Source organism: Agelaius phoeniceus, chromosome Z, assembly GCF_051311805.1.
Source record: "Agelaius phoeniceus isolate bAgePho1 chromosome Z, bAgePho1.hap1, whole genome shotgun sequence".
Lineage (NCBI taxonomy): Eukaryota > Metazoa > Chordata > Aves > Passeriformes > Icteridae > Agelaius > Agelaius phoeniceus.
In genome coordinates, this window is record NC_135303.1 from 66,890,003 (window position 1) to 66,911,988 (window position 21,986).

The following is a 21,986-nucleotide window of genomic DNA, read 5'->3' on the forward strand; positions in this document are numbered from 1 at the left end:
ATTGCCATTTTATGAAGAACAACAGATAATGAACAAATTTTCATTTCACTAGTTTTTGAGTTTGATTTATAGTCAGGATTTGTTTTATGACAGTTATGTATATTTTTATATATGCTGGTTAGGTATGGTAAATTCTGTGATTTTAGATATCAGTGACACAAAAATCAATTGCTCAGATGTGTTTTGATTTTCATCATTAGACATTCCCTAAATTATTTTCAGCACTCTTTCCAATGATTTAGATAGTGTGTGGTACTATAGATGTAGAAATCTACAGCTCATTAAACCAGAAGTCTACCAAATCACAAGTCTGAAAGGCCTAAGTAAATGTTTCTTAGTGGAAAAGTCAGGAAGATAACATCATCCCACTAAATACTAAACTGTCACTATCTGCTCATGGATACTTAAACATTATTTTTAAAATTTCTTTTTCAGTGCTCTAAGTGATAAATTGCTGTATTTCACTAATGTATTTCAGAGTATTTAATTTCCTTGAGTGACAGATATGACAGTAATTTGAAAAGTACAAAATCCCCAATGATAAACCTGAAAACAACATTCACTAGATTTCAATTACTGGTAAATGAGCATAATTTCTTTGGATGAAAGCAATATTCACTCTGCCTTGTATCAGGAAGATAGGAGAACATGTGGCATCAAGAAATTAACTACAGGTGAAAGTACATTGTTATTTCAGACTTCACATGTGAATTCAGCCAGTTCTGGAGCCACTGGAAGTTGTTGAGCTTTTTGTGCATCAGTCTGAGATGGAGCTTACTGCCTCATGATCACTGGAGCTCATCTGCTTTGTTCCTCCCTTCCTCCCCACTCCTGCCCCCATTATCCTGGTCTTTTTCTGTGCTCACCTCTGTGATCTCTGGCCCTCTGTGCTCACCTCTGGGACTGTCCATACTCTCTTGCCTGACACAGAGGCTCTTCTCTCCCAGTATATATATATTTTCTCTTCAATGCATGGCCTGTCCATCCATACCCAATGATTGCCAGGGCATGAGGGGATAGGCAGGGACACATTAACAGTTGTTATAGGTATAAATGTAATTATAAAAGACAATGATCTTATTAGCCCATTTCTGAGGTTCTTCTGCTGTAAAACCATAGCAGAGGTGCCTAGAGTGAGACTTCCTTAATTCAATTCATTGAATGCATTTCATACATGAAGATAATAGAGTACTCTACACAATAATAAAAAGCTACCATAGTATATTCCTTTTTCATTTGTTAAGTGTATACACCCTCTCTAAAAAGGCTTTAAGTGCTAATTCCCATGTGTGGAGCTGCTTTGGGTTTAAAAAAGTTCCAATGTCTTCACTTAGGTAGTGTGACAAATGGCAATTTAAATTCAGAAAAGGAAAAAGTATTGCAGCAGTGTTGGTTTGATTACGATACATAGGGCGGAAGTTAGGGGAAATGTTTGAAAGAAGAATTAAGGCAGAATCTGTGTATTAAATCTAACAGAGCACACTTGCCTAGGGGCCTTGCAAGTAGGCTGTCACCTCACTTCATCGGTGTGATGAGAACGGTGGAAATGTGAACAAACCTTCAGCAGAGAAAGTGACAGAGATAGTGTCTTTAAAAGGTGTGAATCATCCTGTTTATTTCAACCTCACTGTTGAGAGGACTGCAGGATTTAGGGGTGCAAGTAGAGCATTTGTTGCCCCTCATTTCTAAAGACTCTTAAGGCTGACGAGAAGAACTTAGGGCCAGAGTGTTCGGTTTAGCAGTACCATTATGCTATAATAAGTTCTGCAACAGTAATTCTTTTTGCTTATTTGAGTGTGTGGTTATATTCTCTTCATGATTTCACTGTAAAATAGTAAGTAGCTCCGAGCTAAACTTCCAGAAGCAAAAGCATCTGCATAGTTCTACCCAAGAAGCCAAGACTTCCAACCTTCACGTTACAAAGCCCTTTGTATGTGTTATACAAAGGGCTGCCTCAAAGAAGGTCTGTAGTTAATAGTGTGGTTTTGAAATAAGTACATCAACTTCTTTCCAGGCATGGGGCACTTCAGAGGATTGCCTGAAGTTTTCTTTTTAATTTTCTTTTTAGTGGGCAAACAACACCTATAAATGACAAATGCTCGTGTCAGAGGTATCAGTAAGGCTAACCCTGAACTTGAGCCATAGAGTCACAGAATCCTAGAAAAATTTAGGCTGGAAAAGACTCTTAAGACCATCAAGTCCAACTGTTAACCCAACAGTGCCGAGGCCACCACAAAACCATGCACCCAAGTGCCACACACACATCCACGTGTCTTTTAAATACCTTCAGGGATGGTGACTCCACCGCTTCCCTGGTGAGCCTGGTCCAATGTCTGCCCACCCTTTCTGTGAAGAAACTTTTCCTGTTACTCAGTCTAAACCTTCTCTGGCACAACTTGACAATGTGTCTTCTTGTCCTGTTGTTTGTTACTTGGGACTTGTTGTTACTGAGTTCCACCTAGCTACAATCTCTTTTCAAAGCAAACCTAGTGAAGTTTGGAATTTTTCTCACACTTTTTTTTTTTTTCCAAAGGCATTTTTTCCTCTTTGCCACATTTGCAAGAAACTTAGTTCTCTGATACAATATAGGCACAGAAAATACTGAGAGATTTTATAAAAAGTTACATAGTCTCCCTCCAGGGAGTCTATGTATTGAGGTATCTGCTCACAGCTCTCCTCCTTAAATTCCACTTTAAATTCCACATTCTCCTTTCTTCTTCTCACCAAAGAGAAGATGAGGTACTGGTCAGAGGATTTGTTTGTTCTTTCTACCATCCCTTCTTTCATCTAGATTTTGGTTTTCTTGCCCAAAATATTTCTGTTATGCAAGAAGATTGCATTCCTTAAAAAAAAAAAAAAAAAGACAACAATGACAACAACAAAACAACACCAAAACAAAACAAACACAAAACTACAAACAAACAAACAAGCCAACAAACACCCCTAAAACCAAAGCACCCACAAAACTTGTGGCAGAGAAATCATTGGAGAGAAACATGCATCATAGGTAGGTAAAAAATTGAGCTTTTATTATTTTGGTCAAATGAATATATTCATAACTTTGGGAAAAACATCTTATTTGTTCAGTTTTGTTCCTGGCAAAAGGTATGCTTTCCTCAAATGTGTTATTAAAACATGTTTATTTGATTGTCACTTTTAAGTAGCCAGACTAACTTACAGTGCAATATGCTGGGTTTCACAAACTGTGTTACAAGAGAATGTTTCCTTCACTGACAGCAGACTGAGGATCTGTAAAGACACAAAGACACAGCATAAAGTGTGAGTTCAAAGAATGTGAGTTCACAGAAAGAATGTAAGAGCAGAGAATGGATACACCATCTCAGATTTTTTGGACTTTTTTAGAAATAAAATTCAGGCATTCAGGAAGGAATGATCATGGATTTTTCTTCATTTAACATTGTCCAAGAGAGCAGCAGTGTACAGCACACTGTTCGAGGCAGCAACCTCTTACAGGGAGCTTGTTCAGTCCTCTGTCCAGCCAAACCTTCAGCTCAGCCAGATGAAAGCCTGATCGCCTTACTGTGTGAACTGCACAACATTTGGATATGTTCCCAAACTGCTGAAGCCCAGCAAAAATGACTCAGCCGGTTAAAAGAGCAGCAACACAATAAATAGTGTTTACAAGTTGTAAGAAGAAAACTATGGCCTCTGAAGAAAAAAAAAATCAGGGTTTCAGCTTTAATGTTCAATTTCCTCTTCAGCAACATATCTATAGCAACCATAAAGATTCATTTTGTCTGAATGGTGACAAATGCTTTCATTTACATTGCAAAGTTGAGGGGAAAAAAAATAATGAAGACAGAGCTACATCCAACTTAGTTACATAGTTACTGTCTCAAATATTTAATGTTAGTAGCAATTTCTGCCATAGTGTAGCATGGATTAATGGTAGTAAATTATGTCTTTTATATGCAGGTGCAGTTTCTTTTCTTTCAATATATGAAGAAAAATATTTTTAAAAAATTTAAAAATACTTGGTTGCAGTGAAATAAATTGAGGAGTTGCAAAGCACTTGGGTTTCTAGGTGAAGAAACATCTTATATATATTTTTGCTACAGAGACATAAGAGGTTGTTTCCCCTCTCAAAAAAAGATTTATTTGTAGGTGGCCAACCATGATAAAATAAACTAAATTAAAGCATTATATAAATACACAATTTATACTGTATATTATGACTCTTTGATTTTCCTCTTCCCTTCCTTTTCCACACATTTCTTGGGTTGTGCATGTAGTTGTAGTGACTGTTTACTGGGCCAGCTCCAGTAAAGTATGTGGCATTGTATGTGGCATTTTAACTAATCTCATCAAAACAGATAAGCTTTGGTAACTCATTCATCTTGCTTACTACCAAATCTAGTCATTCTCCAGCAAGACACTTTTTCACAGCTAAAATTGGAAAAGAAAGATTTTCTTGTGGCTCCAGAAACATTTCTGCTTGGATTTTACATCAGGCATAGGATAGGGCAACTTTATGCAAATCTGGCGGGTTCCTGATTGAATTGACACCTGGGCTTGACTATAGTTCTTGATTACAGTTTCCAAGTGGTATACAAACTGGACCTGAGTGTTTCAGGAACACAATTAAATTAGCTGTTCTCTCAGGAATATAATGAGATTTGTTCAGAGATAAATCTGGGCTGAGACAAGTACAAGTTTCTCTTGTTAAGCAGAAGGAAAGAAAAAGTAGAAAGCTATAGTCATGGATATGGGTAAGCCAGGTTGATTTATAAATAATTATAAAGATCATGTCTACTAAAAAGGAGTCCTGTCTGCCTGTAAAATATAATGTATTATTATTGGGAGGATGTTTTTTGGATGTTAAATCAAAGGTAAATCTGTAAAACTGTGCTTTCCACTTTCAGTTTTGAAAAGGATTTTTCCCATTAGTGGCTACTGGTTAAAATAATTTTTCAGAAATTAATTTTCCTAAATTAATCCTGAAAAGACAAAGGATGATATTCCATGATTTTTAAAATAATAATAATATTTAAAGACTGCTTGTGCTTGGCTCTCAATCTCTGGCAGGAGATAGCAGTCTTTCTATGTGACTCCCATACAAAAAACTAACTCCAGTTTTTACTCAGGAGACATATAACCAGGTAGTTACAGCACTTTTTAAAAACCTCTGATATTTTTATCACAATATAACTACTGATTCCTCTTTCTAAAAAAAAAATTGTATAATAGAATTATTGTGAAATATGTGCATGCTTTGTTCTCTTCCTCCCTGGTTTGTCTTTCAGTCTACTTACAGCAGTTATCTGGAGCAATCAAATATTTGACACATTACTCAATGGCTCAGTAATAACATTTTTATTTCCTCCATCCATATAACTTTTCTGAAGTAATATATGTTTATGAAGTTAATATCACATCAGCACCAGGACCATCCAAACCCTACCTAATATGCTTAAAAATGTGCTTCTCACAGAAAACTGGATAGGCAGGATGCCATCCAGAGTTCATCTTGAGACTTCTTACACTCCAAATGTAGATTATGATTCACCAGAAATGTAGTAAATACCTTTCAAATGAAGTCAAAACCACATAGAGATAGCATGTGGCAGATACAGATTCTTAGCTGCAGCATATAAGATCTCAAGTGACTTTTATTTAAATATAACCTGTATGATGACCCTACCCAGAGGTGTTCTGTAGAGCTGCTACTGGAGTTGCACCTTCTGTGATACTCAGGGTGTGATAAAAACTTCCTTGACACTTCTTTAGGAAAAACATGCCTTTATATTGGGGGGGGGGGGGGAGGAATTATCTAGTATATTGAGGCCCAGTCTCAGGACAACAGGGACCAGATTCATGGTTTAGAACACTGGCAGACTGTGTGAACTGCAGGCACTGATCCCTCCTAGCAGCCACTGAGCACACAGAGAAGGGTATTCCTCCTCAGCAGACTTGCAGCTTATTTTTAGTGGTGGAGAGACAGGCTGATCTGCAACAAGATTTGACATGTCACTTTCCACTCACCTTCTCGCAGAAATGTCATGGTTCTTTTTTGGTACTTGGGAATTTTTCCAGCTCTCCTCTCATTGAAAAAAAAGTGGCCCAGAGCCATTCCTGAGCTTTCATTAAGTTGCCAGATCCCATCAGTCTATTGGCTGGTTTGGGACACAAACAGAATCTCTTTAAAAACCTAGCTTTCTGCCTACAAAAAAGATTGCATGACCTATCTGTAATGTACTTTGAGGTATGCAGTTCTAAGGAAATGCAGAAAAAAATCAATAAAAAGTTAAATTCCATAAAACTCTTGTGTAAAATCTTCAAAAGCATTGCATATCCTTGTGGTGCCAATTATGACAGAGCTGTGCAAAACATAGGGGATGAACCTCTGTGGCAGCTGCACCACCGGATTTGTTCTCAAGCATTCTCTTTTGCCAGTCTTGTAAGTTTGTAGTTTGAGTCCAGATCAACATTTTGATGCGTTCAGATTCTGGAAGCAATTTAACACTTGCCCTTACCTGCTTTATATTGACATCAGATTGTTTATTTTCAAAAATCTCTGTGTAACATATGAAGACTTCTAGAGTCTGAAACCTGGGCCTGAACCTAATATCTAACAACTCAGTGGCCAATGACCTGAACTGACCTCTCACTGTCAGTGAGCAAGACCAGCTATCTATTGATAAATAAAGTTGGTACAAAGGCTTACAATAAACTGCTGGCAGTGGCTCCAAAATCAGGTCCCCCTTGAGACATGTCCTCCAATTATGGCTTAGACACACACACACAGAAGGAGTGGATTAAAAGTAGTTTTCCATGATAAGGGGCAATTCAGCCTGCTAATTTCCCAAATGTCAAGTCTAATGATACATCACCATTTAAAAATATGTCATCTCTATTTGGGCTGCACACTGTTATTTTGGAAGTCTGTATCTATGCAAATAACTAAAGTGATCTAAATAAAGTAAAAACAATCTTTAGCTCTTATGTGTTGGAGATCTTACAGTTTTGGGGTTTTGAACTTCTAGGTTTGTTGCTCCAGCTCCTTCTCATCACATCAGCCCCCAGAGAATGTCCATTCAACATCCCATGATGCAGAGACAGACTCCACAGCCTCCTCAGCTTCCACAGCTTGCAGGGATGCCTCTGAAGACATACCAACAAGCAGAAAGCCCTTCTTTTCAGCCAAATGCCCTTCACATCCAGGGTAAGAAGGAAGAACCTTCATCGCTGATGTCAGCTGTTTGTTGCTATTGCAAATATTCAAATTAAATGCTTCAGGGATTGGCACTGATATTGTTAAGGTACTCTTCCTTGAAAGACCCTAGAAGGTAGCCTTCAGGACCCTGCCTTCAGACTTGCTTAAAATATTTACCTTAGCTAGTTGTTATTCATCCTGGTACAGAGTTACATGTTTCTCTTCATATTGATTTTCAGTGCTGTTCTTGACACAGAATGGCAAAAAATCATGGATGGCTTTTAATTTTCTAATGTTTTGCTTCTAATCCCTCCTGATTTAGCACGTAAATATTAACTTGCTTTTCAAGAGGTAGGATATTTTTGTCCCTTGCACTTGTGGGGAGATGGAGAACTCTTCCTGTGTAAGCATGGATGACTCTTGCAGCTGTGTTCCCACTTGTGCTGTGTAATCAACATCTACAAGACCTCTCTCTCTCTCTTCAATCCTGTATATTTCTTCTGTAGCCAAAGAAAAAATCATCAGCTCGTGGGTTGTTTTGTTTGTTTGTTTTTCTTAGCTGGTAGAGATTGAATGCTAATTACTTTAACATTCCAGGAGTGTGTTGACAGCAGTATTGTTGTTTCCTCTCAAGTGTTTAAATGTATGATTTGCCATACTTATAGACACAATTACATAGCAGACTGGACTTTTAAAGGTCTTAGGAGTCTGCTTATCGATCAGGCTTCCTGAGTATTATCATTGTAGATATCATACGAAACATCCTGGGAAGAGCAAGGTGTATTGGTTTTGCAGTTTGGTTTTTGGTAGCAGAGGGGCCACAAAGATGGCTCCTGTGAGAAGCTGCCAGAAGCTTCTACCATGTCCAGCAGAGCCAATCCGTGATGGCTCTGAGGATGGACATGCTGCTGGCCAAAACTGGGCCAAGGAATGAGGTTGGTAACACCTCTGTGGCAACATATTTGAGAAGAAAATCAGAACAAAGTGGGCACTTCTCTTCTCTAGTCAGAGAAGAGAAGAGGAGGAGGTGAGAACATGTGAGAGAAGCAATATCTTAGCACCAAGGTCAGTGCAGAAGGAGGGGAGGAGCTGCTCCAGGTGCCCAAGCCAAGATTCCTCTGCAGGTGAAGCAGCTGTGCCCCTGCAGCCCATGGGGATCCACGGGGGATGCAGAGATTCACCTGCAGCCCGTGGGGGATGTGCTCATTCTGGAGTAGGTGGATGCCTGGAGGAGGCTGTGGTCCAGTGGGAGACTTTATGGGAGAGAGAAGGCCCCTGCTTCCAGGGTGGAGCAGCCTGTCCTTGGAGGACTGTGCCCCATGGAGAGTGACCACACCACAGCAGTTTTGGGAGGACTGTCTGCCCATGGGAGGGGACTCACGTTGCAAGAGGTGTGATTTGGCTGCTGCTCATGAGAGTGGACCCACAAAGAGAAGTTCACAGATAACTGTCTCTCATGGGAGGGACCCCACAGCCTCACAGGGGAAGAACTCCTCTCCCTGAACAGCAGAAGAAAATTTTAGTGATGAACAGACCAAAACCCCCATGTCCTGTCTCCCTGTGCTGTTGGTGGGAAGGAGGAAGGTCTGGGCAGGAAAAGGTGTTTCAAGACCTTATTTTGCTTCTCATTATCCTCCTCTGATTCTGTTAGTAATAAATTTCACTTTGCAACCTTAAGTTGAGCCTGTTTTGCCCTTGAAGTGTTTTCTCTCAACCTTTATCTCACTCATGAACCTTTTGTTAATTTTTTTCCTTTTTTCCCTCTGCTGCCCAGCTATAGCAGGGAAGGGTTACCGAGTGCCTCTTGTGGGTGCCTGGCATTAGGCCACTGTCAAACCATGACACAAGGCTTCTTCTATTTTCTTCCACTGATGTAACTAGTCTCTCTCTTGGCAAAGAGAGGAAAGATCTTCCTGAGTTCCCAAATGTGAAGGAGAGAAAAGAAAGTGCCAATCCTGTTACATTCTTCATATTGTACTGGCCACAGAGAAGCAGGATCTGAGTCTGAGGCAGGTGGTTTTCTCCACAAAGTAGTAATTCTTTACAGCACTGATCAGTACTAGAAGAACATGAAATTTACCAATGGACATAAGCAGTTATAGTTGGCTTTCTATATTCTCTGATAGACATTTCACTAATAATGTATAGCCAACAGAGTACAGGGTGAAATTTCCTAATATACAGTTCATTGTCAAATGACATACATGAAGGAACAGGTCCAGTAAATTCCTAGTGCAAGGCTTGAAGGGGTCAGGTTAGCCCTTCTATTTCCACAGTACAAAACATTTTACTTGATTCCCTTTTTTGTTGAACATTTGGCAAGAAATCATCTTGAAAGGCATTGAGACATTAAGGTCTGCCTTTCTGCCTGGAGCAGAAATTGTCTTTCAATTATACGGATGGCTTTACCACCTTCTTCCTTTCATGGCCATGGGAGTTTTATGAGTCCTAGAAGTTGAGAGCACAACCAGTTGCTCCAGAGTAGAAGACTTTCCAATGAGTCCTGCCTCCCAGGGATTCAGAAATCACCCTGGATTAATTGCTACTCCACACAGGACTTGCACTGGCTTGTGCAGCAACCTTCATATCTCCTTGGGCATCTTCTCTTCAGGGCAGGCCAAAACAATGCTACTGTGTTCCCATCTCCCTCTCCTACTGTCCAAAGAGTATTTAAAAGGACGAAAGATGTAGGTCATCATTCTTTGCAAGAAGAAGGCCCAGTAGAGACCCTTATCTGAGTGAATGTCACATTTGAATTGAAGCCCTGTTACATGTCCAAATTTAAGATACAGTTTAATACTATCTTCTGAGTTGAATTTCAAGGGCTTGGACCTTAAACCTGTACCATACTTAATCACATGTTATCATTACTGTGTCTGCCTCACTCTCCTAGGAAAGCTTATTGAGAAGCTTTCCAAAGCCTGTTGAAAAGAGACACTGCTGACAGGAATTATTTGCACACAGATAACAGCTCAAAGTTCAAATGCTAAACAATTTTGCACTTAAAACTAGTGAAAAGACAATGTAGACTGAACTCTTAATTCTTTTTTTTAGTCTTGAAACATACAGTACAGTGCAATTCAGTACCCACAATGTGGGTATTAAATGTTTTTTCAAAGATCAAGTAACCTATCATCACTGTACAAGGTATTTGGTCAGAATGTACTCACTCCAGCTTAAGCACAGCTGTCTCATCCTATATGCTACACTGAAAGCATTGTCCTGTGTGCCTTAAGGGCTTACCTAAATTCTCTCTCTCAAAAGCAGATGTTTGAAGAGTTTATGTTTTCCCAGTACCAATACAAAGATTGCTGTCTTCCTTGGTCAATTCATTGCAACGCAGAAAAACACCATGGAGTTATCTCCACACCATACTATTATGTATACAAGAAGTGGCTGTGAGAAGTTCTGTTAGTTTCTATCTCCTGCAGTTCATAACCTGCCTTTCCAAGATTTAAAGTGCTGTAAATATAGCCACTTCAGCTCAATCTGCTAGTAGACAATGGTGACAATATGCCTCAGTATGTAGTCTTAAACTTGTCAGTTACATGTAAATTTGCTTTATCAAGGAAGAAAGAGTTTCATTGCCCAAAAGCTTTTTGAAGAAAACGAGTTCTAAACAGACACAATTTCTGAAAGCCTGAACATCTTAAAAGATCATGGTGATCTCAGTGTACTATCCTTTAGAGAGAAATATTTATGAGATCCAAGACTGACAGCCTTCTTGTATCTAATAGCTACTTGTATTGTGAAATGTCTTTTCCTTGTAAGAACATTGTCTACAGTTCAAGCTTCATTATTTGTTCTGAGTGATTTTCAACACACACAGTAATGTCAGAGAGGGCTTTCTATTGCCTCAGTTATTACATAATTGACTAAATATTCCCTTTTCTTTCTTGTGAAATTCCCACTATCCTTTGCTGCATGGAATGTTCAGAATTGATGTTAGATGCCTCATTGAGCTGTAGAAATGAAGCTCTTCTTTTCCTTTCATTAGATTGTAGTATCTTTTACTGTATTACCATAAATCTGAAACTATCCTGACTTGAAGACTGGAACTTCCCAGCTAGATGCTTTTGTATGCCAATGTAATATGTATTTATAGACAGAAGACAGTGCAGGTGCTGGAAATCTGCAACAATTTGTCCAGCACCTGTATTGTATTGGTGATTCTTTTCAACCGTGAAAAACTACTCTCATGAGAGGTGTCTGAAAACACAGGCAGCTACAGTCCTCCACAGGCAGCTGCCAGAATATGGTATTGCTTGCTCTGAGACAAGCCAGAAGAGATGTTCTAGCTATGAAAGGAAAGACAGCAACAGAGGCTCCTTCTTCACAGAAGAGAGAATTTATTGTGCTGTGTAATATAGAGTAAGGTAAAAGTTCTTTGGGCATGGGTAGAGCTAACTTGCTTTTAGATGATACTATAAACATTTTTGCACTAGAAATCTGGTTGTTCTTAAAAATTGTGTCTGTAACTCTGTTCACATGTCTTTATGAGTTAAGCTGATGGCCAGAGCTGTCTGAATTATGGAAAAAATAAAAAAAAAAAAAGCAAAGTATTCATTGAAAGAAAATAAGAAGTTGTCATTTCTTTAAAAAAAATTGTTAGTTTATATGAGTTAGTTATATTAGTACCTCTATTCAGACAGGTCTACTAGTAACAGCTATCTTTAAATTAAAAATAACAAGATTTTAATAAACAGAAACATTTCTATTTTTTCACATTTGAAAATCTGTCTGTTAGTACAGTATGTGACTTGGATCTCTCTTGTACTCTTCCTTTTGTTCTTCCCAGCCAGATAGTACCACATGATTACATGGTGTTCATGTAATTTGCCTACTGGACATGCAGAAATAGGTATATTTCTGCATGAAATACACCTATATTTCCACAAAGAAACGCTATCTTGAAGTGTTTCAGACCAAAGACAGCTGGAATTTTTACATGCCATAGAAGCAAAGACTACTCAAGCATGGCATATATTTCTGAATGGCAACTATAATGATTTTCTTGAGAAAATATTCTCTCTTTCTTTTGACAGGCAGAGAGATGACTGAGGACAAAATAGATGTCCATCAGAAACTTCCTACCATATGGAAATTATAATTGTGGCAGTCATTCATTACATATCTATTATGAAATCTTTATCCACAACAGTTCAATAGGATAAGGACACTATTACAAATGTATGTGGACCACAACTGTATGAGTGAATTTGAGCTGAGCTGTCTACCAGGGTTTTTAGCATGAGCCTTCAGAACAAGGCTCTTTATGTTATTAAAAAACAAGAACTTCTTGCTTTTAGAAGCAATTCTTACAGCTTACACATCTATCATATTCAAAAATATTTCACTTTCCTAGGGAAGTTATGCTGTCATGTCATAGCTGTTTGTTCTGTACCTTGACATCATGAATCTTGGCTGTAGTGTACTGATTCAAAGAAACACAGCTGATGTAACCTTGTGCATGTGTGTGTTTTAAATAGTTTAATAAGAGACAAAAATTTACAGTCCAGAGTTGCAGCTGAAATGTTCAGTTCAGCCTTTTTTTTTGTTTTTCAAGTGCTGCATGAAACACAGAAAACTGATGGTACAGTTAGTTCCCTAACAGATATCTAAAGGATGGTCAGGGTCTGCTGCCTGAACTGGATTTGGTTTCATGTTATCCTACATTCACCCTTATTGCAGATTATCTTGGGCACGACACTGTGTGAATAAAGACACCAAGTTAGGAGATTTTGCTGTGTCGTGTTGGACTCCAGTTCTAAGACTGGCTTGATGCACTGCAGATGCTCACAAAGACATTTAGAATAGTGATAAATAACTGAGGGGAAGAGAACCACATATGCTTATTTCTTGCTTATGACTCTCTGTTCTAAAAGATGGATAATTGACACTGAATTGTGAAAAGAACTTTTACCTAGGAAAGTGACACTACTTTTCTTGTGCTCTCTTTCCATGATAAAATTTTTTTTCTCAGAGTCTCTATGCATGACTCTACTATCAGCCAGCTGTCTTGGCATCAATGATAGATCCTTGGATTTTATTCAGACTTTACTTGCGTAATCTTTTTTCATTTTGAATTTAGTATTTTCTTAGATTTTCAGACAGATGCACAGTGTGACTCTGGAGAATACCAGTTCAGACACAGGACTGTGCAGTACAGGGAGAAATTTCCTGAAAAATTTCAGCTTCTAGCCAGTCAGTTCCTCTCACAGGTCATGATGGAATCAGGATGTCCATGTAGTAGCAACCTGAGGAAGTTTTAGGGAGCATCATATCAATATGCTTTATTTGTTTAAAATTATTGAAGACCTGGTGATAGGGCAGTTGAGGTTTTTATCATTCTCATGGCCATGGTTCCATATACTCTCTTTTTTATCTCTGTCCAGGTCTTTTTCTGATGGCCTTCTTCTCATTCTAGGCATTTATGGGCAGCTTCAGACTTTCTGCCCTCCGCATTATGCTGACACTCAGAAGAACATACAAGACAGTGTTTCTTGCAATATGGTTCCTCCTGTTGACGGCTCAGCTCTCCCATCAGCAGGCCAGGGAGGGCTTGGCATTTTCCATGGAAGTTTTTCAGATCATTCTGGTATCAAAGGTAAATAACAGTTGGTCACTCTATGTATGATTGTGTAGAGTTTGTGAACTTTGGCAGATATGCATGAGCTGTGTATTTGGGTGGGACATGGCCTGACAGATTTGACTTTTACAAAGAGGAGAGAGTTTTCAGACCTTCATGGAGCAGTTGGTGTTGGGAGGCCGGAACTCGCCATGGGTGACAGTAACTACCGTCCTGTGTGCAGTCTGAACACTGTTGAAGGCTTCTCAAGATTATAGCCTGTGGGGCTTACACAGCCTCTGGTTTATGTATTTGAGCTGAAATAAGGTCCATTGAGCCCTCTGTGATATTTGTGCAGCCACTTCTTTCCACTGCACATATTGTGGCAGGGACCTGAGATGATTCAAATTGCTGATTTTGCTTGGTGCATGTTTGGTTTTTATCAGTCTTGAATTTCATTTATTCGTGTTTCAATGACAAAAACTTCCTGGATGCACACTCATCTGTGTGCACATAACTTAGTCTGTGCCTAGATGAAAAGTTCTTAAGGGGCTTGCATGCTGCTCTGGAAGGCTGAAAGATCTCTGTGCAAAGGATCAGTTCAACACAGTGAGCCTACTCTTAGTGCTCAACTAATGCCCAGGTCTTTTACTGTCCTTCCACACAGGATGAATCCACTTAACAGTAATTGTTCTTTGAAATCCCTCTTATGTCTTGGTCCTTCAGAAGTGTATTGCAAAGCCAGTGCACCTGTAATTACAAAGAGGAATCTCACATGTTATCCAAAAGATGGGAGTGTGTCTGCAAACAGTTATTCTTGGGCTTACTATTACCACTTGTAAAAGGCAGTAATTTCTGTGCCAGAGTCCACTTTATGGCAATATTCTACAATATTTTGTTGCCTTTTATCCTGTGTTCAATATGATGAAATGTGTTAAACAAGCATGAAGTTTATTTTTAAAATTGTCGCAATTTTAACACCCATTAAAATGGGGAGGTTGGTTGCAATTAAATCTGCTCTACTTCAGACTTGATTCTGAGAGAACTGAAAATTCCTCCATTGGTAAGCAGTAAGTTGTGTAATTAATTTCATGCATATGTTGGCTTGTATATTTTATTTCTGTATTTGATTTAAAACAATTTCCAGTTCTATGCATAAGTATTAGGACATCATTGTATAGTTTTCCTACTTATTAACTGGGGCTTTTTTGTTTTGTTTCTTCTTCCAGTGTATGACTTTTCAGCAGGGTCTGTAGATATCTTTGATGATTCAGCTTGCAGCATGCCAGAGGACAGCAGTTTCCTACAAGTAAATGCAGTGGATCATTGTTCCAGCCAGCTTTCTCCTGTATACAGTGAAGGCTAAGTAATGTGTATCTATTTACAAGAACTTGATTCTGTTTCATCTTGCCCTTCTGTTATTTCCCTACAAATTTTTTCTCTCCATGAAACTGCCATGTATGTATGGGGATATGACTAGATATACATACATAATGGAGAGGAAAAAAACAATTACCAAGCATTCTTCATTTAATCAAGCAGCCAAGTGGGAAGGAGAATGTTTGGAGAAAGCAAGCTTTGCCAAAATCTTAGCAATTGTTTATTTTCTTCTCATCTGTGGTACAGCAACTATACTTTTAAAATTATTTCTTCTTTTCATTTCTCAAAGGGAATTCAGAGACCAAATAAGAAAACTGGTTGTTGCCTGTAATCCTTTCAAGCGGAATGGGTGCACTTGCAGAAAAACACAGCTTTAGAAAATTCCTTTTTCAAACAAGGAAAAGAAACAAAACCAGAGCATACTACAAACATTTCAAAGGCATAAAGTTTTTGCACAACCTGTCTGCATGTGATAGTTCCAAGTTTAACACTCACCAGTGTCCAAAAGGGAGAGAAGTAGACATACATATAGGCACCACCTATTGGAGGCATTGGTGTAGCTTCTTTTTGGATCAAAGGTTGTTGGTAGAGAATTTCTTACAGGCCTCATGTTAGGTGTCCTTTCCTTCCCTCTTTATTTTAAGTCACACAATACAGCTATTCTTGTTTTCCCAATATTCATTCTGACCCTTTAAACATGAATAAGATTATTTAAATATACAAGAAGTTACGTGGGCTTTGTGGCTATTTAGCAGATCTACCAGATAAGCATAAATGCATTTTAACTTTCAGTTGCTTTTTAATTAGATTGTAGAGCATTGTTGCTGTCTGTGCTATAGTCTTTGCCAGGAAGGTTTAAAATCTTTTGTAGGAAAGAATCTTCCTTAAATTCCACATTTTTTAAAAAAGCTATCTGTACCGATTCAACTAAATTTTGGTTGTCCTAATCTTTTTCCATAACACATTTTCAGAAAGAAGAACTACTTTTAAGTGTACTATGATTCCTCTGATTACTTAGAAAGATAAAACTATACTGATTTGGTGGTTTTGATTTTTCTGATCAATGTCAGATTGACATTGGTCCTCAAATTTAGTCCAGGATGCAAGCAAATTGGGTTGTAAAACATACAAGGTTATGAGTTAAAACCAGTATTTTGCACTGGAGACGCTATCACTGTGATCCTGCATGCCTTGAGAACAGCTCTTACATTAGTAAGACGGAGTTTTTAGGTTTTAATTTCTGTTCATACATTTTGTGGACTTCTTAATGTGTAGTGTACATCATAATATTCTCATGACCTGATAGACTAAGGACAGAAAAGTTCATCCTTGCAGGCTGGACCATAACTATGCTTCAGAAATAACTCTTCCAAAAAGATAAAATAAAAAGGTTTATACAACCATTTTTTTTTCTGGCAAACTTTTGAGAGTTGTTAAGTCCAATTTGGGTCCAATTCATAACTTAATCTGCAATTATGTGGAACAGATGAATTTGTGTCCAGATGTTTGTGAACATTGGCAATCTTTTGAGGTTTGTATTCATGAAGTATATTCTTATGTGCAGTTATATGCTTAAATATTTAATGGAAATATTTTCATCTGATACGTAGAATATATGGATAAACCATGCACATAAATGAAGTACAACAAGAAGCAAAGTGACTAAAATGTAGCTAATTCTGTGCTAAATTCTTCCCCCATATATTCTGCTTCTCACATCACAAGAGAATGTGTCCCTCTGCTCCTGCTTGCACTAAGAGATCTAGATGTTACCATATGTGATTTGCATTGGATTAAAAGACAGCAGGCATTCTTCACAGCTATACATAGGCAATCAAAAAGACAGTCCTTTTGCATAATGTGCATTGGCTGCAAGTTTCACTTTTTAATAAAGCTTTACTTTTGTACTACCTTAAAGCCCATTCTGTGGTCACTGCACAAATGTAACTTGGTTTAGTAGGAATAATTAGTCACAGTGAACACTTTAATTTCAAATGTGTGGAATTGTGTTTTGTTCCACCAAAGTCAGCAAGGGCAGGATCAGACTACGTGTGGACACATACATGTACCTATATACTTCCATATATATAAATCCCTCAAAATTCTTTTAAGCACATGATTGTCTGAAATTTGTCCATTGCTGTTTACAAAACTGAAATATTGTTGCTGTCTTCAGATCTGTACCGCCTTGACTTTTAAACTTTTTGAAATATTTTTTCCTAGTATCTGAATGTACAAGTTGTTCTGTAGAGTTGAGAATTATACTTTTTGAAACATGCTGACCAAAGGGAAAGTGGGAGTACAGAATTCAAAAAGGGCATTTTCAGCTTGGGGGTTCATCATTTACATTTAAAAAAGGAAACTTTTGTTAGTCATTAATTCATTCTTTCACATATATATGTATTTACAATTCTCCATGAGCCCTAATCCTAAAAAGAAGGCCCTAGAGAAGAGTCAAATCAAGCACATGAATATGGGCTACCAGTCTGTAAAAAGGTAGGCTTATGTTTACTTCTCATTCAGAGACAAAGAGGATTCTTCACTATTATTTCATTATTCTCTTTGGAGTTGGACTGACTTTGAGGCATCAATTTAATCACTGAGGGCAATTGCATAAAAAGCCCCATTGTAGCTCATGTATATTGGATATTTAAATAGGGAATCCTGTTTGTCACAATAAAAAATGGTGCTTGAGAAAATACAATTTTGTGGGTTATCTGCATAACTGAGTTATTTGCAAATACTTGTGCGTCCGTGAGTTTTGTGTTGTTATTCTACTTGCTGTATTGTTAAGTTTCTAAAGGGATTCATATCTAAGAGATGAAGTTATTTTAGACTACAGACATTAAACAATATTGAAAATAAATTATTTACAATTATTCTTTTATACAATGTAACTCTTTCCCAGCTCAGTGGTCTATTTATATCTGCATTAGAAATGGTTCTACACTGGAGTTTAAAATACAGTTTCAAAGTGCATCTGTACAAGTGGAAGTGTATGAGAGTGCACATGTGGATTTAAGGCTCCTTTTCTACATGTGTGGACACACAAACATGTAGGCATTGTGGTTTACTACTACCAGATGCTGAACAGTGGCAGTGCTAAGGCCATCTGTCACACTGTATATTGTTTTCAGCTTTTCTTGAAAAGGTGTGAATGAGTATAAAATTTACATTTTAACTGTTTATTCCCTGTTATCCCTGTGTAATTTTATAGCAGAATTTTCAAATAGCACTTTTTTCTTGTCTGAAATTTTGTTCTTGGTTTGGGGCTTTTTGTATATATATATATGTATATATATATATATGTATTTTCTTGAAGCAGTTAAAGCAAAAGACCACAAATGAAAATTAGCTGAGTTTTTATTTAAGAAAAAGGAATCCTTTTGTTCTGTACAGAGAGCAGCATCTGTACAGAAAGCAGCATCTTGTGTAATATTTTTTACACAAAGCACTTTGGTGAGGAGAGAAAGTGGGATTATGTTTTTCCTAAAGGTTACAGAGTAATCTACATATTTATACATGCTTACATATATACATATGATCTTAATTTGCCATACTGTATATCTGGCTGATATACCTTGCTCTAAAGAAATGTCTGTTGTATGTCATGAAAAAAACAAAAATTCAAACAAGTTACATCTTTTGCTCCACCAGCATGTGTAGTTTTGTGATCTTTTTACAGTTATTTTTCATACAATCATAAGTTATTTTTGTCCTGTTTCATAACATTCTGTTTTATGTAAAGTGAAAGGTGTATGTGCATGGTACAAAATAAAACTGGAAAATTGTAATTCCATTACATTACCTATAGAACATGTTATTGTGAGATGCCTTTAAAGAGAACTGCTCCAGGCACTGTCGTTCACCATAAAACTACTAATATTTGTATGGATTCATAGAATTAGAAAGAGAAATAAGAAACAAACTCTTGGAGATTTCTCAAAAAATCCACTCAACTCAGAGTTTTAAGTCTGGATTTAATTATTGTTTTGGTGAGGCTAGAGATTTGTAGAGATAAATGAATGCCTGGGTGTGTGTTTACACCCCAGGTGCAGACACAAATAAAAGAAGAAAATTTAATTACATTTTTGTGTTGTGATAATTTTTAATTTTTATGGGTTTCTTTGATCATGTGATTTGACAGTACAACATGTCAAGGTATTTTGCTTTTTTTGGTTATTGTTTCTAACATACTCAAGGAATTAAACTATGTCAGAGCACTTAATATAAGGAAAAGAGCATTTTTAAACTCCTTTGGACAAAATGGAAACAAAAGGCAGAGACAGAAGTTGATGCATGCTTATGTCCAAAATACATCCTGAAAACCCAACATGCTTAGGAGATAAGAAATTACCTCATACCACACCCACATATTGGACTAGAAATCAAAGGACAAAATACAAAATAAAATAATTGAGTGGAGAAAAATCCAGTTGCAGAACTGTAAAGAGACCTTTGAAAATAATGGTCCTAGTTGATCTTACTATGAAATTATTGACATGGTTGCCTCTGTGTCAACCATGAGCAGACAAAAAACTACTAAGCCCACAGCTGCTGACACATATGTGATCCCATAGAGTTTTGCTAAAAATAAGCTTTGCCCAGTGCAATCTTATTTACCCTGCATCTTAATTTAATGTAGGAAATATGATCCATGGTTTAGCACATGTTGTTAGTGAATTCTATAAGCTACCATGAAGAACTGAGAGTTGCTGAATTCAAGTGTTCCAAAGTTCTTTTTTTTTTTTTTTAATGGAGAGCTCTTAAAATGAGAAATATACAAGAAGTATACAAGTTCCATATGCAGTGGAAAGTAACATGGCTCAATATACCTCAAAGCCATGTGCTTTTTCCTGTGTGCTTGAGCTGGACCAGTGTTTCATGATGTCCTGAAAACTATCCTATAGAAAAATAAACATTATTATGTCATTATGTGACAGGCATATTCCTCCAAAGAACAATACTTTCTGAATGAAAGTTATGTAAACTTTTTATTTTATAAAGTGTTGGTGTTTGGCGTTTTCCTATTTCAGAACAGAATCATTTTTGAAACATCATAAATTCTTACAAGATAAAAATTTGGGGGGTGGGAGAGATTTTGTCAATTCATTGTGTTCACTCACAGCTGTGAGTTCTCCCATGCAACTGTGCCAAAGCCCACTGTATTTGTGAATTCATATCTTCTCTGCCCTAATGGAAAATACTTCAATAAAGCTTTATGTACAGCAATCTCCTTCAATAGGAGGGGAAAAAAATAAACATAATTCTTCCGTTCTGAATATGTATCTACTTGTATTTACTGAACCTAATAACACAATACCTTATATTTGCAGATAAAAGTGAGGATGTCTATATGAAAACAAAACTGACCATTTTCCTAGACCATGTTCCTCAGGAAAATTCTTCCCATGATCCTCAAGAAAATACTTGTCCTTCAAACCTGCTGTTTCCTACCTTGGATCACTTTGTAACTCCAAGTATCATACATGTTTTGAATTCCCTGATTTTTAGACTGTGTCTGTTACTCACTGTAAATATGACTTCTTGAAAAGCAGTTTTCAAATTTTTCTCCCATAATGGATAGTCTTAAAGTGGACAATTTGTGCATGACTGTGTATACTCTCTGCAACAAGAATCAGAATGGTAAAATTAATCTTACAGAATTAAAAATGTTAGCTCTTTTAAGGTTCCTATGTCTTCTTCCAAAATGTTAGTTTATATTTTTCCTTCACCTTCCTTAAAACTATAATGTTCTCATTTAAAAGCTAAGTATGAAAAATCATTCTACCACATCTTCCCATGCCATTTATAGATTTACAACCAAAGTAAATTTACACAGCAGTCAGTATCATTAATGATTCACAAACGAGATGGGTTAGTTCAGTGAACTGTAACAAAGAACACCTTTCTATGTGTCTAGTTAAACACTCCAACATTCCTTTGTTATAACTAAAAAATGCAAACCTTATGCATGATTGCAGCTAGGTACACAGGATAAAGCATTACAAATACATCTAGGCAGACAGAACAAAATATAACCATTTCCTCAATATTATACTTTTTTCCCTTTTGATCAAAAATTATCAAACATCAAACATCAATAAGTGGGCAAACTTCAAGCTTGGCTGCATGTAGATCATCTAGCTTCAGCTATTCCAGGAATAGACATAGTGAAATTGATTTAGCTCAGGGAAGGGTGAGCTGGCCTTCTTTGTTCCTGAAAACTCTGGCTAAAATCTGTTGGAAAAATAAAAGCCAAAGTGGCTTCTGCAGCTGTGACTGCCCTATTAGACTGGCAGCATTGTGATTTCACTTGTTAAGCCACCACTTTGCACAGCTCACAGTTGAAATTAAGCTGTAGTTTTCTTTGACTGGAAGAAGAGGAAGGATACTTTAATGGAAGTTATATTAGTAGTATATGAGGGAAGTTCCTAGAGAAAAAGTTAAAACACTAGTACTGAGCCAGCTTATCCATTGAAAAAGTTGGAATAATGTTACATGGCTCCATTATTGCACAAAACCTTTATGCAATGAGGAGTTAAAACAGTTCTTAAAAGAAATTGGAAGTTTTTACCCTGGAAGTTTAAAATCAGTGAAGGCTGCATTCCTATCATTCACATTTTTTTCCAACCCTTCTGTAGAAGCCTAAAAATGCTTGGTAAAATTTTCTAGTTCCAATGTCAATTTTCTCTTTTGTGACTTTGTTAAGACAGCCCACAAGAGCATTAAATACAGTAGCAGTTACTTAGATATGTGTAGAAGAGAAACCGTATTAAAATTATTAAACTGATTTTAGGAAATCTTCTAAAATAGAATCTGCACAAAGCAGAACTGTGCAGATTTACTCAATATCAGAATTAC

General features: G+C 37.2%; 1 protein-coding gene and 1 long non-coding RNA gene across 5 annotated transcripts in view; one reads left to right on the top strand and one right to left on the bottom strand.

The window, feature by feature from the left end:
• The window catches only part of GLIS3 (GLIS family zinc finger 3), a 155,800-nt gene extending 136,590 nt beyond the window's left edge, over positions 1 to 19,210 (top strand). For all 4 annotated transcript variants that reach the window (XM_077171515.1, XM_077171513.1, XM_054652457.2 and 1 more), the window contains 3 exons: positions 7,005 to 7,183; positions 13,602 to 13,781; positions 14,972 to 19,210. In XM_077171515.1, the coding sequence (XP_077027630.1) occupies positions 7,005 to 7,183; positions 13,602 to 13,781; positions 14,972 to 15,108 (496 nt within the window). In that variant the 3' untranslated portion in view covers positions 15,109 to 19,210. The remainder of the gene's footprint in view (positions 1 to 7,004; positions 7,184 to 13,601; positions 13,782 to 14,971) is intronic.
• LOC143692038 (uncharacterized) overlaps positions 1 to 21,986 on the bottom strand; it is a 56,835-nt gene that overhangs the window by 11,579 nt on the left and 23,270 nt on the right. Inside the window, exon 2 of the long non-coding RNA XR_013179901.1 lies at positions 3,179 to 3,249. This is a non-coding gene — a long non-coding RNA (uncharacterized LOC143692038). The remainder of the gene's footprint in view (positions 1 to 3,178; positions 3,250 to 21,986) is intronic.